At 43.3% G+C, this 19,601-nt stretch overlaps 1 protein-coding gene across 2 annotated transcripts in view; it reads right to left on the bottom strand.

Moving 5' to 3' along the window:
* The window catches only part of ETV6 (ETS variant transcription factor 6), a 127,249-nt gene that overhangs the window by 27,039 nt on the left and 80,609 nt on the right, over positions 1-19,601 (bottom strand). For both annotated transcript variants that reach the window (XM_071422314.1, XM_071422315.1), the window contains exons 3-4: positions 4,661-4,825; positions 1,579-1,713 (exon numbers count right to left, since the gene is read on the bottom strand). In XM_071422314.1, the coding sequence (XP_071278415.1) occupies positions 1,579-1,713; positions 4,661-4,825 (300 nt within the window). The remainder of the gene's footprint in view (positions 1-1,578; positions 1,714-4,660; positions 4,826-19,601) is intronic.

The following is a 19,601-nucleotide window of genomic DNA, read 5'->3' as shown; positions in this document are numbered from 1 at the left end:
AGTTTCTCTTGCTTATTTTGAAGTTCCTCTCACAGAAAACCAAGAACTAATTTTTGTCATTATAAAGAGAAGTTTCAAGTAATAGCACAGAGTTCTCTGAGAAAAGCAGCGCTGCTATCAGCAGCCAGAGTATTGTAAGGAAGAAATCTAAGTTGTTTCTTAATCTAGATTGTAAAAGACATATTTTTTAAATGACACACATGAAAAACGAACTCATCATCTCTGTGAAATCCTCTCTAGTCAAAGTTGCTCCATATGTTAAAGGTAGGAGTGTCTGAGAAAGCAGCTAGTATTTCTGTTTGAAATTTAGAGTGGGAACACTCATGGGTGAAGGCCAAGCTTGAGGAAAATACAGATTTTACTAATGGTCTGAATACAGTGGGCAACTGTCTCTTGCTCAGCTCTGCCAAGTGAACCTCAGCTAACCTGGAATATTTACACAGCTGTGTGGAAACACTTTGGAGTGTCCTTCCTCCACCTGCTGCTGTCCTGCTGTTGGCTTAGTCTCAGGGTTTTGCTGGTGCCATTTGACTCTGGCCACATCAGACTGGCCACAGGCAACTTGTACAGGTCTGACAGCACCCCTGAATCTTCTCTTGCAATCCCATGTTGAATCTTGAAATAGATTCATGTCAAATAGGATAAGCACACCTTTTCTCCAGTTAGCAGAGACCAGGGTGAGATTCAAACTCAAATTCCCTTCTCCTGTTTACTCAAAAAAGGAGTAACACTACTTTTTCCTAGATTTTTAAATTGAAAATTGAATTAATTTTTAATTGAAAAAAATTATTCCTGCCTTTCATGGAAAGGACCTCTGAAGAAGCTTAAGTTTTATTTTTTCTATGATATACCCAAGAAATCAAGAAGTACTTCAGGATGTGTCTTTTTAAAGAAATTAAAACCTCAATTTTCCAGTGAAAAGAAGCACACTTCCATTCTGCAGTAGAAGAAGTCCAAATATGCAATTCCACAAACTTAACTATTCTTTTTTCATCACCTCAGATAGTCATGGTATGTGTGCCCACTAGTAGACCTAAGCAAATAATTCTGATAGTAAAAAGGAGAGAAAACCTGCAGAAGCCCACTTCTCTCAGCAGGAATTGCTCAACCAGCCCAACAGCTGAGCCATGTGATGGGCTCAGTGCCAGGAGCTCTGGCATGATGTCCTGACAGACTGCCAGCTGAAGTGACTGGGAGCTGGATATTCCCCTCTGAGGCTGCCCTCCCTTGCTCTGCCAACAACTGCATTTAGTTGCATCTCCAGGATACTAAAAGTCCACAAAGCAACTTTGTCTACCTAACTGGGTGTGAGGAAAAATGAATCAATAGGGTCAATAAAATGCTCTGCTTTTTAATCTGTATCTGACATAGCTTTTAAAGGTGCTTTGGAAACAGAACAAAATAATAGAAGATAAATGGAGAAGGGCTTGTTGACTCACTAGACCATTTGATTGTTCCAAAGCTATGGAGTCAGAGAGAGGAGAGCAGCTTTATTTAAGTAACTTTGGAACAAGAAAATTATATAATTCCTATTTGCCTCTGTAAAAGGCAGCTCCTGTAAGAATGAGACAGAGTTACCTTCATCATGATTCTGGTGCAATATGACCTCTGGCTGAGCATGGATAGAGTTCCCAGGGTGGAAGAAGGGTGTGAAGAGCATACGAGCTTTCCTTTGCTTCAGGATTTGCTGAAGGAGTTCATACAAAACATCACCTGAAAGACAAACAGCAGGAAAAAGGAAATGAAAATGTAAATAACTGATGAGAAGACTCATTTAGCCATCTGATGCATGAATTCATGGCTCCTGGGTGCTATTTTCAGACCCAAAAATGCTAGCAGTAAAATCCTGCATTTCACTGCTATGCAAAGTCCTCCTCTGAAAGGAAGAAAAGGCACATCACACCTCTGAGTGTGACTGTGGCAAAACAGAACGACATTCCCTGGCACCATCATTGTTGTATCTTTCCTTAGTGGAACATAACACCACAATATCCAGGAGACCAGTGGACTAACTGCTTATTTTGTGCCTTTTATAAATTTCATCTTGTATGGATGACCTTATTCCAACACCTACACCTAATACATAAGGTACTTGTACATTTGGTCTGGTGTAACTGGCTGTGCATTTCAAAGTGAAATTGCACATCACAGGATAGGAAATCTCTTGACTTTTCATTCTGCCAGCTCTTTTGTTTGTCACTGCTCATATTACAGAGGAACAGGCTGCAACAATTACATATTATCTGAAAAGCAAATTAGTGAAGTTTCACTTCGGAAACCTTAGATTTTCTGGGAGAGTTTTCTCAAACATGGGGGTTTTTTAGTAGTTTATTTTAGGTCGTTTCTATGAGATTGTACCACTTGTCCTTTGTCTCCATAAATTGCCAATATTCTAATTTGTGGGCAACTTGAGTTTCTCAGTGTGAAACAGTTAAAGCCATACTGCTTTCCATAGTTCAGTTTCCTTCCTTTTTAACATCTAGGCTGCTTTTACTGTCTCAGCAGTGACTTTAGGGCATTTTTAAAAGGTGATTGCAATATCTGAAAGCCTAATTAAAAACAAAGCCTTGAGCACCCAGTTACATGAAAGTCTAAAAAGTGATTTTACCACATAATTTCCATCATTGAATGCAACAGTGGCATAATCATAAATAACTAGTGCTGTAACACTCAGAGCAATAAGGTAGCAAATTTGTACCTCTTTTGATTGGCTGGACAGACCAGTAAAAACATCCATAAAGCTGCCTGTGTTTTTGGGTTTTTTTTACCTAATGAAATAGCTGAGACTTCTGCATCACTGCTGTAGATGCAGCAATGCTAAGATGGTGAAAAATGTTTTGTACTCTCTCCCTCCCTCCCTGGGCAGCCCTGAACAGAAGAGTGTTGGGGCTGTGAGCCCCTTTCTTGGCAAGACTGTGGGAGTGATGCCCTTCTCCTGCTTTAACCATCAGGGGAAATGATACAGCTTTCATGTGGCCTCAGTCTGGAAAAGCTTAATGCCTCTGTGGCAAACATTATTTCACAGTTCTTCAATTTCACGTACAGTTAATTCTGGGAAATGCTGAGCTAATGTCCCTTTACCTACAGTTATCTCAACTTTTAGGGACTGACTCAGATAACCTCCACAAGGTTTATTATCAGTGGGGAATACCTGGAGGGAAGGAAGAGACAAAATGCAAGGGAGGGGGCCTTTAGCTGGGTTATTTCGTTCCAAATTCAGCTTAACCTTCTGAATAAAGTGAGATTTTGCAAGTCAAAGGCTCTTCTCTGGGAACACTCTATTTCCAGCCTAGAAACATTTTTAATCCTGCTTATTTCAAGTGCCCTCACAGCACACAAGGGGAAGAATAGGAACATAACTTGCAGGCAGGAAGGGGAGTTGCAGACAACATACATAAAGGTGTCCCTTGCTGCCCTTGCCCACGTCCCTGCTTTCAATACTCCTTTTGCTTCAAGCAGGGCTAATTTTTACACTCCAAGTGGTGTACCAGAATTCAAAAAAAAAAAAAAAGGAGAAAAAAGGAGACATTTCTAGGCATTAGTTCTCACTAATGTATTAGAGTGACAACAGACATTAATGTTTGGGCTCTTCTTCCATACAAAATTAATCCTGGATTTGAAGCACATGCTTAAAAACTTTGTATATACACTAAACATAAGCAACAGTTTGTGAGGCAGATTCTGCAGGAGGATGGTTGTGGAGAGTGGCCAAGCAGGTTGGTGCAGAATCAGCCCCACAGTTTGATTATCAGCTGGATCCCAGCAGCACCAGCTGTACTCCTGCACCTTGTGAGCCTTGCACTGGAAGCCTCCTCACAGCAATTCTGTCACCACTTGGTCCAAGCTCTTTAATCACCTACAGTGATTGAAGTGCAAGCCTCTCTATTTAACAGGAGTACCTCGTGTGATCACAAAAAACAAAGCCCACAACTCATATTTAAACATCCCTGACAAAGGAGGGCAGAGGCTTACTCTGACTGTATAACTGGAGCAGACAGACCACAGGGGATACAAATACAAGCAGGCAACACACACATTTCTAAATCTCCTTTGTGAATAAATGAAGACATAATTTGAGCAATAGGCAGGCTGGTTCACACACCTGTCTGTGCTGTGCTGAGGGCTGGACTCCAGCACATGTGAGAATATGGTAAAGTAAAGCAAAACCCACAGGGGCTGTTAAATAGAGGCAAAGTCCCCAAGGAAGGAGTTTTGCAGTCACTTTTAGCAGCACCTCAGCCAAGACAACTGGAAGGCAAAATGCTAATATGGGCTGCTTAAAGAGGCTGGAGCACTTGATTGACTTGCTGCTATAGTTGGGTCTGTGAACAGATAAGCCTTGACAGGAAGAGCTGGAAGTCACAAAATGCTGCCAGAGCAGCTTGCTTTCTGGGAGCTCTGAAGGGAGTTTTAACTATAAACAGGTTGGATGTTTGGGGCTGAATTTGCATTCAAATATGCCTACAACTCAGGTGTATCAGGACTTCCTTTTCTCTTTGACCTTTTTGTCCTTGCCTCATACAAGTGTCTCTGTCCTCTCTTTCCCCTCCCTTTCCCCGTCCACCTCAGCAAAGGTGACCATTTCCTCCTCTGACCCTCTCCAGCTTTTGCTGCAGCTTCCTCTCTCTTTGCAATGACAGCTTCTGTAAATAATCCTCACCTGAATGAGGGGACCTGTATCGAAAGTCCTCTTTGGTCAGGAGCAGCAGAGCTTTGCCGTTCATCTCGAAGGTGCTGCTCTCAATGGGCCTCAAGGAAAATTCTTTCTCTGCCCACCGGAGCCACTGGGCCACATCTTCCCTGCTCCAGAAAATGGGCTGCAAACCTGGGCAGAAAGAGAGCACAGTTCTGTTACCAAACTGAGACACAGGAACACAGGCAGACATCAGAATTCCCCCTTTCTCCCCACAGCATAACCTACAGAGTCTCAGGGGAAAGGGTAGGAGAGCAATGCCATGTTGGTACAGGATTACTCCAAGCACTGGGCTGCAAAATACTTTGGCACTTTGGTTTATCTGTGACACACTGAGAACCAAGAACTGACTCAGCAGCCTGAAGAAAGCTCACAGGACATTATTTCATTCCAGGTTTCCACTGTGCAAAAGGATTTTCCTCCATGTGCTCCTTCTGATGTGCAGAGCAAGCAGCAGGAAAAGTCCTTGGTGCCATCCATCTTTGGTGTGCACATCCTCTCTTCCTTTCACAGAAAGCTCTCTCTTCACACCCCTTGTACATTCATGGATAAAGAATAATGAAAAGTTGTCAAATGGCAGACAGCCATGGCTCTTCTCCAGGTGGCTGGGGTGGGTCTGTAAGGAAGGGCAGCTTGAATACAGCCCCTGTAACAGAGTGATTATCAGCATATGTATTGTTGAGAGAGGTGTATTCACACAGGCCCACCCCTTCTCCAGGTGCCATTATGTGAGCAGGTGCCATTCCCACACTGGAGAGGAAAGCCAGGACCAGGATTGTGCCACCTTTGGCACTGCTTTAGCCTGTGCTTCCTGTACAGCAATCAAATATTACCAATGGAACTAGGTCCATGTAAGAGGGTATACCATTTTTTAGTAAAATAGTAGGGATATTTGGTTTGGGGACAGATTTTCCAAGGTGCCAAGGAGAATGTGGCACTCCCTTTCTGCCAGCCAGCTCATACACTTTATACAGCCTAGGCTATTGTGTTTACTCACAGAGGCCCAACCACATTAGTATCAAAGACATTTTGCCTGCTACCTTTATTGGGCCCAGAGAAGCTTGGGAGGTATGACAATTCAGTATCTGTTCTACACACAAATTTAAAATAGCTTCCTTCCCCTGGAGAGAAGGCAGCACTGTGAAGAGCTGTTTATACCCAAGTTGAGAGATTATCTCCAATCCAATGGGCGATAAAAGCTTTATTTTCCTTTCCCCCTCATGAGATGACTCATTGTTTGACTTGCTACAAAGCTTACCCACTGTGCATAGGAACATAAAATTTGCCATATCTGATCAGATCTCTGGTACACAGCCTCTGGCAGGAGCCAATACCTTATGCTTCAGAGGAAGACAAACCTCCCTTCCTTATATTGCACCTGGCTGATTGTACACTGCACATGGGAAGAAATTTCCTTCCTGGCACACCATCCTCTGAGATCTGATTACCCTCCTCCTACCAAGCACTAAAAGAAGCCTGAGAGAGTTGTACCACTCTTGTTTTGGTTTGGTTTTTACTTCTTTAACAGACAGGCAACCCTTTTATTTCTGTTTTAGCAAGAGGTAACATGAAGTGAATTGCATTCTGCTGCTTTGCCAGATTCCCAGACAACGGCTTTGGAAAGTCCCAGAGCCACAGCTGCATACAGAACTGAATCTCTGTCAGAAGAGGAATTGAGATTGTGCCTGAGAAAGGGTCAGAGCTGACCTAAGGAAGGGATGCCTGCATGGCCGTAGCAAGAATTTCCATTAGCTCTCAACTGTGGCATACTATTGTACTACAGAAACAAGTAGTAGCCTTTAATTATTTGTGAAGCAAATTCTCTTCCCCCCTATGAATTAGGGTCTGCTTATTGAGGTCAGAGTTTTCTGTAGGACCTTTATTTTTGAAGGGACCGGGGTGAGGTGTAGATTTGCTCAGAGACATGGAAACTGTCATCTAAAATGCCAGAGAGAGGCTCATCTTCTGCTGAATTAAGGACCATTGCTGCAGAAAATACACTCCAGACCCCAGGCTGTTGCTGTAGCTAAAAGAGAAAGGTGAGACATGATGCAGGCAGACCACAACAGAGGAAAGGCTTTTACAAGACCATCTGAGGAGTGCTTGAAATGCTTATGTATGATTTCTTCTGCCTCCCTCTCTGCCCTGCCATGCAAGCAATAAATTGCCCAAAGGAAAACTGTTGTGCAGAAATCTAACTGGCCTCCTGATGTGTACTTCACCTGATGAGGCATTAAACCAAAGAGAACATCACTGTGAAAAATCAGGCTGACAAGGACAGAGTTGTACCATAACATCACCATGAGGTGTGTGCTCCCTTACAGATAACAATGTAATAAATAAATCACTCCCTGTACAAACACAGATCAACACTTCCCACCTGCAGGTGACAGTACATTTTTGCCTTCTGTTCAATTAGTACAAAAGTACTGTGTCCAAAGAGAGCTTTAGATTGATGAGTGCTAGACCCAGAACATCCAAGTAAGTTACACAGACTGGGACAAACCCCATGAGCTGTGCTGGCAGCTCTGAGACAGACCCAACAATTCACACTGCAAATGAGGTCTCTGCTGGGTTTCAGTAGCACCTCTGAAACTTGTGAGAAAAGCCCCAAAGTAATATGACCTAGGACCACTTGGCTTGAAATTACTGAGAAATCAGCAAGCAGCCAGTCTAATTCAGTTTGGCTATGGCTAATCTGAGTGGGTGGATGTGCCACATCACTCCACCCCTGGGGTGATCCCATAATTAAAATACTTACATTGTGTTTGGAAAACATAAGGTGCCATAAAATAAGTAAACTGCTTTTCCCTAGATGGATTTCTTATTCTCTCACTTCCCCCCCTTCCTGCCCTGCTGCTTTCCTGGGAAGTTAAGTTTCTCAAAAAAACATGCCCCCACCACATGCCCATTTGTTTTGTGAGGCTGAACCAGTTCAGTCACAAGAGGCTTTTCTAGGGGTGCACAGCAGTGCTGCTAAAAAGTGCCTCAGAAACTGTCATTCAAAAAATAATACTTTGATGAGCAGTACAGCATCTACTAAACTCAAATGCCACCTTCTTTGACCCTTCTTAAGAAGAAGTAGTTGGTTTTGTGAAAACAAGGTCATGAGATGCTTGACTTTGCAGCTGAAGGGATTTTACAGCACAGTGTACACTGCTATCAGTAGGTAATGAAAATGCTTTCCTGTACTGTCCATGGAAGAAAACCTAATCCCACTTATACTATTTTTCTTCTTTGGATGCTGTTTCTTATTTTCCTCTCTCCATCTTCTTTTATTGTCATGCCCACAGTGGAGGAAAATGGGCTCTTTTTATCTCTCTGGTTTTATTCTCTGCAGAAGCTAACAGCACTGTCTTTAACTAACAAAGATATTTACCAAGGAGAATAAAGTGAGGAAAACAAGAGCTGTGCTGCAAAATGAAGGCAGAGTTTTGCCTGTTGAACTGACTGCTGAAATCAGTGTGAAGTTTTTGCTGCTTTCACTAGATCAGACATGGGGGATGCTGCTTTTCTGCCAGCCTGCCCTGTTGGTGACCATGGACTTCCCAGGGTGAATTTTGACCGAAGAGTCAGACCTGGCTCTGCTCCCATCTCTGCCTTTGCACCTCTGGTTGAAATCTGGCAAGCAGTCCCCATCATGGTTTCCCTATCTGTGTAGTGCAAAAATAAACAACAACAAAAACTTCCTGATCTCAACAGCTGAAAGCAGGTTAGACAAAGCCATGCAAACCATCAAAATCTGGCTCTTTGAGATCCAGCACATTCTCTGTCTTCTGTCAGTTTCCAAGCACCACCTCCAGCAGAGTAAAACACTGACATGTTTAAAAACTGACAGCTTTAGATGCATTAAACAGGGAGCAAAATCCATGCTCACCTTTCGAACGCTGCAGGCTGATGCACTGGTGTCTTAATAGATTATCTACTTCTGCAGCATAGTCCTCACCTGAAGTCCTGGTTCTCACACCTGCTACTCTGGTGACCTCATAAATGATGAGGATGATCTATTCTCACACTGCAGGGCACAAGCTGGTAACCAGCCTGAGTGCAGGAGAAATCCACTCTTTCCTCCTTTCTATTCTCAAGCAGCAAAGCAAAGTACAATGGAGAGGGACTGATGGGGTAATTTACTTTTTGAAGTAGCCAGTAAACCTGTTAAGCACCAACAGGAATGTACTGGTCTGTTGGACAGTTTAGGCTGATGGTCTCTGAAGAGTTCACTTTTGACAGAGAGCCCCTTAGGAAACTGAGGCATGGTCAGGCTTTGAGGGCAGAAAAACAGAGTGCTCTGCTCAGGCAATATAACCTTTGCACTTAGAACTACATAGCCAGCAATATCTTCACCTGACCACAGACTTCTGGTGGGGTTACAACTTTGTTTTTTAAAGAGATGTAGCCAACTTAAAATCATGCAAAGCACTTGCACTCAGCGACCCCTTCTTTGGTTTGGAAGACAGAGTATGCATTTTACAGTATGAGTTGCTGTGTTCAGTGAATGCAACAGATAACACCTAAAATGTGAAGTATAATGTACCACAGGCTGTTTTCACCTTGACTCATTTTGGAACAATCTGAGGACACAAATCCAATGCAGACTGTGATGCACTGTAGCACCGAGAGCTGCTGCTCTGCTTTAGTTTCGAGATGAGGACACAGGCACAGGACAGCACACACATGGAAAACAGCACTCACAGCAAGTTCTGTCTCACTTTTTGTTCCACTTCAGCTATGCTCTCCATCCTCCCCCTGGCAGGCAGGATGTTGGTGTGAGAAGGGGCTAAAGACAGAGCTCTCATTTATCCCTGCTTTCTGCAGGGCAGACGGAATTGTTCACACTCCCACGCCAAAAACTACTAAGCATGGTTGGGCAAACAGCAAAGGGCCAGTGCATGCAAATCAGCAGCTGGTTTCCAAACACCCAGGGACAGATGCATCACCACTGGCAGCATCAGGGAAGCCAGCTCAAGTCCGTAGCTACTGTGAGCCTTTAGTGGGAAAATGATGCTGGAGAAGTTCAGAACACTTGAATGTCTCCTATCAAGTAACTCTTTATGAACTGATGCTCTCTTTTTTTTGTTATTGATTAACAAAATTTTTCCTTGTTAGCTGCAAAGCATAGTATGTGCCTCTGCATATGATGGTGTATGTCAAGCAGGAGAGGTGGATGAGGTTTGTGTTTTGGTCTTAATTTCTGTATAAAGGCAACACAGTCTGGAAGAAAAGCATATGATTAGACTTAAATCCTTCTCTCAGGCTCTGCCAGAGCAACTTTTTAAAGTCCCTTCCCATCTCACATCTTTGTTTGGAATGCTGGACTACCAAAACGCAGAGAGGTGTCATAGTGCTTTGCCAGTTAACATCCAAAATGCTCTGAAGTGCAAATTGCTGCACAGCTGCTTCAAAGATCCTGTTTCAGCATTGCCAGGGTGCTGTGTGTGCTGCTCTCTGGTTCCCTGTTCGGAGACACTGATGGTTGCTGCAGACCAGGGGCCCTGTACATGCTTGGACATGACAGAACCACCACCACCACCACACTGCTGCCCAGCAGGGCAGTGCTGAGCTCAACAGCAGCGTGGGATCATGCTGAAGGCCTTTCCAAACCGAGGCAGCAATTCTGGGCTTTCTCTGCTGGGGCTGCTGCATCCATCTCTGAACCCAAGTGACTTCCCCAAAGCACCCAGCACCCACAGGCTGCTCTTCAGAACTATCACTTCTGTGGAAGGTAAAGGCAGGAAGGGCAAAAATCTTGCTTTCTCAGGAAGTCTTTCCAGTTCCTCAGAGGTAACAGAAATCTGTGGCATGCCTAGCTACTCCCATGTAGATGAAGAGTGTAATTATGTGCCCTCAGGGACTCTTCTGGGGTTAGCATACATGTGGAAGATGCAGCCCTGCCATAGGGTAAATCCTGCACTGCTGGTGGTCTGTGCACTTGCTGTTAGGAGTAGGGGACAAAAATCTGTGTGCAGTGATGTGCCTGACCACTTGCCCTCTGCAGCAGGTGCCCTTGACCCAGGCAGTGGAGAAGCAGTGGCCCTTCATTGCTGTTGGCTTGCAGGGACTGCCTCATCCTACAGCAGAGAGCTGGCTCTGCACTTCCCAGGCCCAGAGATAAGCAAAGGTAGAAAATGAAGAAAAGGTTAATCCTGGCTAATCCTCAGAGAGAATTATCTGGCAGGTGAGTATGAAGTGGTACAAAGGAAATGCATGACAGCAGATAAAAATGCCCCTTTACCGGTCTTGTTGAGGAAAAAAATGATTGGATAGGGAGCACAGGAGTTGTGGCAGGAAAAGAGACCACAAGTGAGGCTTGCACATTCTTTAAGAAGGTCTGAAAGTGCCTGTAATCAGAATGACAAGGCTTTGAGGAATCTCCTACAGTGCTGGGAACAGAGGGCAAAACAGCTTTTTCAGTAGTAATCTGAAATAAAAGGCACAGGCTTATTTCTCCTGGTGTCCTGTTGAACAAGGTATTAGAGGTAGAGCACAAGTGCAGGTAATGCTCTGTGTACTGTGCCTGCTCTGGGGCCTCCATGTGTGCAGACATGTGCAGACACCAACCCAGCAAAGCTCTGCCATGGGTTTCTGCCATGCTGACTTTGCTGGTGTGGTGCCCTGTGACCCAGCCCTTCTCCTTTCACTGTCTCTACAGAGACCCTGGGAAGCTGACACATCTGAATCCCTCAGGGCTTTGGGGTCATAAAACAAATAAAATTGCTTTCCTAATGCAGCCTTTGGAAAGTCTGTAAGAAACATATTGATTGGAAAATGCTCGATTAGAATGAGCTCTCATACAGGGAAATAAATCTTTTCAATTGCCCACACCCTGTGCCAAGCTCAGCTTCCTGGAAGCAACTATGGCCCTTTCTGGAACTGAGGTGAAAATCCCATGTTCCATCACCTCACTTGACCTGCTGACATTACACATGGTTTGCATTTGCTGATCAAATGCACAAGCAGGACTCTAAATCAGCTTGCTGGGCTGAGACAGCTCACTGATTAACGATGGCAGATGAAGTCACCGATACAAAACCCCACAAAATTTGAAGCCACACTACAGAATTCAAAATGAAGAATATATTCTTTCTCACTCTATGCCCAAGCCCTTTTCTATGTAGAGAAAAGTCAGTAAATGAAGTAACTCTCTCAGACAAAATTACTCAACTATGTCTAAGACCCCCAGCTCCAGCAAGTCAGAAAATTCCCCAAACTCTGCTGACCAATTCCTGAAGTCCTTGGAGTTGTACCTGATGTCAGACTAAAGCTTCCAGTACAACCCCAATGGTTTAATGTGGCCAGCTGGGCTGTGTTTCTTATAATTGAGATCTACATTTGACCCACAGCAGCCACTAGGTCTCCCTTCTGACTCCACTGCATCATCAAGAGCGAAACTATAGAATAGGTGGATATCAGGATGTCCTCTGTGAGCTGCCCCACTTTGGGATTAGTCAGAAAGAGAAAAATATTACAATGACAGCCAGTTTGTAGCCTGAAACAGAATTCACCCAGGCCAGGACAAACCAGTGTAGATAATGGTGCTGGTTTGTGTGTTGAAGTTGGATTTTAGGTTCTGAAAGGGAAAAGCTACCAAAGAAGTGAGCAACCACAGAGGTGATGAAAAGACCAGTGGGTTTTCTAGGCACTCATTCCATGAGCCATGTCCAAGAGCTTTTAAGAACTCTGCAGACGGCTCCAGCTTCCTTTCATGTTGTTTGCAAAGCCTTCCTAGAAGCCTGACAAGAGCTTTCCTTCCAGGGCAGGGTGAAGGCTGGCTTTTTCCATCTGGGCAGCACGTTCAGAGAAGGCCAGAGTGCAGCAGGGGTCAGTGAGCCACGGACAGCAGGGCTCCCACAGCTGCCCCAGCACAGCATTCCTGCCCCAGCAGCCAGTGCAGCACCAGCAGCGGCAGTGGAATGGGGAGGGGGGAAATGATGCCTTGGATCCGCTCCCTGTTACAGCCTTAATCTACTCCTGACTTCTTCTCAACCAATTTTTGGCTGTTGTCCACGGAGCAGACATTGCTCTCCTACTGCTCCCTTCCAAAAGGAGATGAAAGAAATGTCTTCTGTCGGTTTTTTCCTTGTATGTGCAAAAGCTATATCCTAAACAAGAGCAGCTGAGCCCTGACAATGTCACAGGGTAGCTAGCTCAAGAGACAATGCTGCCAGAAGCAAACAGTTTTCCCAGTCGAAGTCAAGGGATTATAAAAACTTTCATTTTCTTCTCAGCAACTCTTTATTGTTTCAAACCAATTTAATCTTCATCCAGGTCAAAATTCCATGTATAAAAAGCATTCTTTACATTTTTTCTGCACTGGCTATGGCCACTGCTGATATTAAGTAACACTTGCACTTTTATACTACACAGTGCCTTTCAACTGCAGACAAATTAGATTGTTATATCTGTTTTACAGATGTGAGGCACAAAGGCACTGGATGCCTGCCCATACACAGAGGGATCAAATCCAGGAACTCTATTCTGCTCCTCTTTATAACTGGACACATGCAGAGTATCTTTACATCCTTTACACCTACTTTACCTTCCCACTTCTTGTATCAATTATTTGATGCATCCTGGCAACAGTCATTTTAAGGTAAACAGCCCAACCCCATATTAGAAGGAACTGTCAATACATGTTGTTTCTTTCTTTTAGCACAATATGGCCTTGATCTCTGGCTGAGGGGTTGAAGATTTGAAAGTAATCAGAAATAAATTGATCTTGGTAGTCTTGACCTACATATGGTTTTATTTAAATCTTTTGCCTGCTACCTAATTGCTGTACAGTGGAGCAGAGTGCTCAGATTATTACCATGCTTACACTATGTGGCAGTAATGCTGGTAACCAAACTGGAAGCTCCAGGTTTAGGAACCTGATCAACGCTGCTGAAAGACTTGAAAAACTGAAGAAATAGTTGCTAGCTGCAATAAATACACAAAAATTAAGATGGTTCCTTTCAGCAATTTATCACTTTAACCTACCATCAGCTGCACCACCTTGATCTTCCAGTGGATGCAAATTTAGAGAGATCCTAGAGTTTGGTAAAAGAGGGGTCAGGAAGCCCTTTTTGTACAGCTGAATGAAGTGGAAGGTTTTGAAATCTCAGTTTCACATATCAACAAAACACCACCAAAAACATTATAATCCTCCATATTAAGAAGCTGCCTTTTTCTCACAGGGAGATTTTGTTCTCAGAGGCTCACATCCTGAAGAAGTTGGGTCCCTTTCCCTTGAGGAATTTTGGCTGGGACTTAGTTTCCTAACTCAAGTGTGACTGTGAGAGCTGGGGAGGGGTGAGTGTGTACACAAAGAGCATGTTTTCCAGGCTGTTTCCAGGGAACCTGGGGCCAGCTCCACTACAGAACAGTCCATGCTGTAACAGCGAGATGTCATCTGCTGGCTTCCTCTGCACTGGGGCTCCTGAGCTGCAGCTGCACTTGTGCTGCTACTGTAAAAGCAGATTTTGGCAGCACAGCCCAGAACCGTGGCTCACTTTGCCTGTAACCATTAAGCAAATCACCATAGAAAAAAAATTGCCACCAGCATGTGGTTAAAGTATGTCATACTTTTACTGTAAGTGATTTTGCTTTTGGATGGCTTGCTCATGCAGGCTTTGTCTGTGGAGTCCTAATGCAGGAGGGCTATGACAGCCTGCTTCAATATACCAGCACAGGAGTTCTTCTGTGCTTTATGCAAAGACCTGCCTTCAGGTGACATTAAATATCAAATTACTGGTGGAAACTGTACAAATTCCAACTTTGGACACTGCAGAGTGTACTTAGTTCTGAATCACATCTTTGGAGGTAAAAGCCCACTCTTAGCATGCTGCATACATCTCTCGCTCCCAAGATGCTGCAAACTGGAGTTATGACATGATTAAAAGTCCAGATTTAGCTTCATTTCTTGAAGGTTCCTTAATGAACCAAATCCCTACAGCTCTTACAAATGTCAGTCATTTCTCCAAGAAGACACTGCTGTCCTAGAGAAAGGTGAAGAGCTTCAAAGAACAGCTCTAGATGCCAGAGATGCTTTTCCACATTCAGGGGACAAGGAGGCCACTGAGATGGACTCCAAACTGCACTACAACACATCACCCATGCAGGAGAAGTAACTGCATTACAATTCCATGGGGCCCTTTAACCTTCCAGTGCAACTTGTGCTCAGAAAGGCCTCTTGTACTGAGGTACTTGTGCTTGAAATACATTGATAATGAGAACGAATTAAGTGTGTGCTCTTTGATTATCAGATGATAAATTATCATGATTATCTTTGCTGCATCTTGAGAATTGCTTCCTCTCCAGCATTTAACTCCTTCTTGCTCTGAAGCTAGTCAACATACCCATTAACTTCTCATATTAGGGCCCCAAAAAACTGGCTTGCATTTATTATTTCTATGGAAGTCATATGAAGTCAAGGCATTAGTATTTCTACTCAGGAGCACTTGAAAATACTGTTACAAGGAATAAGAAATTAACTTTATCATTTGGGACAGCATGCAAGATCCTGTTTGGGATCATTTCTATCTCAGTGCTGGGGTGTCTGCAGTAAATGTCCTTCAAACAAGCTCATCCTAGGTGACAACTTGGACAATATCTAGTGTTTAGTGACTGTGCTGACTTTGTCATGTTTTCTGGCCACTACATTGATGTGCCAGTGCATTTGGTGGAGGAGCTATGCTTGATGAGAGAGAGAATCTGTGTTCATGTATATAAGTACACTGGTTTCTACCAGATCAGCTTTCTGAACACAATTAAGAGCACAATTGCACTAACAGGCCAACACAACTGGCAGGGAGGTGGCAAATTGCAAAAATAACAGCTGGATGTGGTAACAGAAAATTGAGAAAACGCTTCAGCTGGTATTGTTACAGAACATGTCATTCCACTGAAAAATAATGCATGGGCTTGCTGCATCACTTGAGTTTAATCTGGATGATGTCACTGAGAAAGGCTTGCTTCCAGGAGTGGAAAAATGATTGCACTGTCAATAGAGGCAAATGATTTACCTATGCAGTTCCAGTAAGGATCAAGCTTTGAATGAAAAGGAAAAACAAATGGATGACCTAAATCACAAGAAGGCTGTGTCTCATCCTGCTTTTTGGGTTTCTTGCCACTGTAAAGGTGCAGTGAGAGAGGCTGCAGGCACCTAGTAATGATGGCACTGGGATCATCCCAGCTTCACAATTCCTAGTGCTACATAATCCTGTTGTGCTGCTACAGACACTCAGTGACCTCGACATCAGTGAAACTATCTCCCCAGGACTTCTGTCCTTCCCACCCTTCCTTTCCCACAGGAAGCATGACCATCCCTGTGCTTGCCACGATCAAAGAACTGCAGCAAACGTGCCAGGGCCAAGGGGACACCTGTCCTTGGAGAGGGGCACTGTGTGCTGTGAGCCCCCAGAGCTGGGCTGTGGAGCTGTGACAGCAGGGAGGAGTGAGGAGCTCACCCCTCAATTGTATCACTTGTCAGAAATATTTTACAACATCTAATGGCTTCTTTATATGACAGCTGTGCCAGGTAGCATAAAACACTGAGGCAGGAGGACTACCTGCCTGGAGGACATTACAATATGGACAGAGAGGACAGGGAAGGGATTCAGCATAACCATATGATAGTGTGCAGACCATGTCCCCAGGAACCAACCCCAGGAAACTCCTGGACTCCTCATACACTTCATTATGCGGCTATTGAGAAAACAAAGGTGAAATGCTTTTTCACCAACCTGTCTAATTAAAATTGTCTTAGCTGTGCTCCCCTGTACATTGGCAACTTTTAGTCAGCTCTGTGAAGGACATTTGTCTAATTATTTTATCTTATCTATTGCAGAAATCCAGATTTGTAGGTCTGTCTGTTCACACACCACTTGTACTCACAAAAACTCAGACAATCACAATGACATTGAAGGCAGGAGAGCTACAGAGGTGTCTCCATGAAGTAATTTCTCTTCTATTTTTCCAATGATTCACAACTTGCTTAGTTTACAAAGTCCAAACCAGTTTTGCTTCATTCTTTTGTATCATAACTTCCAAATCATCTCAAGTTTTTGCTCTCCTGGGAAGACTGACTCACAACCAACTTGCAAAGCTTGGAACATCATTTTTAAAAAAGACAGACTGGAGAATTAAGAAGGTGGGAAGCAAACACAAACATTAGGAAAGGATGGTGAACTACATTTTGAAGAAAGGGCACCTTCTAACCTAACTTCTCGGGTTGCCTTGGCTTTTGCCTTCATGCCTGCTTTTGTAATTCCTACATCACAAAAATTACTAAGCTCACTGGTACCCATAAGTGCAAAGCAAGTTGACATTCCCACGTCTTTTCTTTCTTCTTAACAAGTTTCAAGTGGAAAACTACTTTTCTAAAATACTTTGCTTACTGATGTGATTCCCTCCTCCCCCACCCCCCATGACTGGGGTCAATCAGTTTGGCACTGACAGCACGGGGCAGAAATGCAGACACGGGCACGTTGTCAATTTGAGGAGTGGGAGAAGCCTTCTTCAGCAATTTCACACAAAATGACATTAGGGAATGCAAAGTGTCAAAAATTTCCCGTGAAGCCCTGAGAAAATCTGCAAACTAGATGTCTCACACCTCTCTGGCAGATAATAAACACAGAGCATATGGACCCAAGTACTGAATGTTCATGAAAACGGAGTCCTCCGTGTTTGAGACCATGCAGAGTTTCTGAGGACATGAATGCAGTTTCAGTAAAGATTTACACCCTTGTTATTCAGGTGTTAGGATAACCAACAATGAAAGTTCAGAAAAGTTGCTTTTGTGAGCTGGCTTATTCCTTAATAAATTACAGTATTTCTTTCTTACAGCTTCTTCCAAAGCTGCTGGAACGGCCATTGGTCCTGTTCAATATTGTGTCCTCCCTGCTGTGATCAAATTTGTTGATTTAGGTCCTGAAATACTACTTCCCTCTAAGATTAAGTCTCAAAAGAAAGCACTGTGATTGATTTTTAACAAAATGTTTTGTGATGCCTCATTTTGGATTTTTACTAGACTTCCTCTTCTCCCCACTACCCCTGAGGTGTGCACACCGTGTGAAGAGGAGATTCCCCTTGTCAACCCAACCTCAGCCTTATTAATTTAGCACTGTCACAAGTCATGCTTTTGCAACTCTGCTGACGGAATCAGGTGGGAGGAGGAGGAGGAGGAGGAGGAGGAGGAGGAGGCTGACTCGGCAAGAGGAACCTTTTGTTTGCACGTAAATGCCTTGGTGTTATCACAAGAAAAACAAGGAGTGAGCAGCATGCATTGTACAAAAAAAAAAAAAAATCATGGCACTGTTACTGTTTTTCCCCCGGTTCTTTTCAGTCTTTACCATTTTGCTTAAGTAATGTTGCACACATGGTTTATCTTTTAAGCCTGGGAAGCAGCAACTTGAAACAAGCAGCAATGACACACTGGATGTACCCTCAGCATGTGCACCCAACCCAAAATCAGCAATTCAGCCAACCCCTTCATCTGACTGCACCCTCTGGTTGCCGCCTGACATCTGAGTCCAACCCTAGCTATGAAAAATCTCACCAATATGTCACATCGACCAAAAATTCAATCCACCCAGCTGAATGTTAAAGTACAGACCAACTAGTGCCTGCCCAAGGTTTTGAAAATACTGCCTCTCAAACTTGAAAAGCATGTCTGCATCTCCTGTGAAAATCAGTGGTAATGGTTCTTCTTGCCTTCTCCCTTCAAACTGGACATCAGGATGGATGGATATCAATGCCTCAAGAGAAATCTGGGACTAATTCTGTGCCCCTGTCAAAGCCTAGTGGTTTCTTTGCTCCTTTCATTTGCTAGAACCCATACGAAATTGAAAAAATGGTACAGGGATATCATCAGGGTGCTTGCCCTCTCCAGGATTCATTTAACACCTCTGCCAACCTCTTAAAAAGACATAAAAGAGGAGGCAATTTTTAATCTCCTTTCATGGTGTGGTTGCCAACATCACAGGCTAAAGCTGCATCTCCTCAGGAAGAGGGAGCTGAGTGTGTCCATAGCTGTTATTTCCGAGTTGGCAGGCATGGTGGAGAGGCCTTTTGCTTGCCCTGATAAGGTCATTTGCATAACCCTACTTTGCATATATTTTTTTCCTCTTCTTTTTCTTTCTCTCTCCACTCCGTAAGTTCTCCATGTGCCAGAGAAGCACTAGGAAATCCTTATATTAGCTAATCCCAATACTCATTCTATTAAACATTTACTGATTTATTTTCATTTCCTGTAAAAAGCTGGTGTACATTTTGGTAACTCTATTCTTACACAATGTGAAACAAAGAAAATTGTACTGTTAGTGCAAAAAGAATTCTGCTTTCTCTGTATAGGTTTCTTTCACATTCAGTCAAAATGTGATGTGTGTTTTCTTTCTGTTTTTAAATGAAAGCCTACTAATTACTTTTGTTTTAAAATGAACAATTGACATTTGTTCAAACTAAAAGTAATTCTAAACAAAAGTCTAAGTGATATCCATACTTACATTGTAAAAATTGAGATAAATGCAAAATTTCAAAGCAACCCTCATAAATAGTGGAAAGGAAGATGAATACTAAATTGCATCGATTTAAGTCTTGTTTAAGTAATAAACAAGACACTGAGAGCTGCATGGTTTAACTCATATTCCTGTGAGCAGTTCCAGTGATTTTAGTGGGGTGTCTCACTTGGATAACTGCCATCCAGGAAAAGAAAGGGCTGAAAACCCTGTCCTTCTCTTATTCAAATTCTTTCTTAAAATATAGATTTTATCATGGTGTTTGTATGTCACCTTAATTCCAGATTTTTTACTCTGGAAAGGACCATGCTGAAATTTGAACACATTTTGAAGTTCTTCCTAACAAAACAAACCCTTGCCTTATTTTTCATGGCAGCTTAAAACTATCAAGTATCTTTAAACCAGTGTGCCTGGTG

The sequence above is a fragment of the Agelaius tricolor genome, unplaced genomic scaffold (assembly GCF_023055355.1).
Source record: "Agelaius tricolor isolate 1412-34295 unplaced genomic scaffold, bAgeTri1.0.p SCAF_3, whole genome shotgun sequence".
In the NCBI taxonomy this organism is placed as follows: domain Eukaryota; kingdom Metazoa; phylum Chordata; class Aves; order Passeriformes; family Icteridae; genus Agelaius; species Agelaius tricolor.
This window is presented reverse-complemented; position numbering and strand designations above follow the sequence as displayed.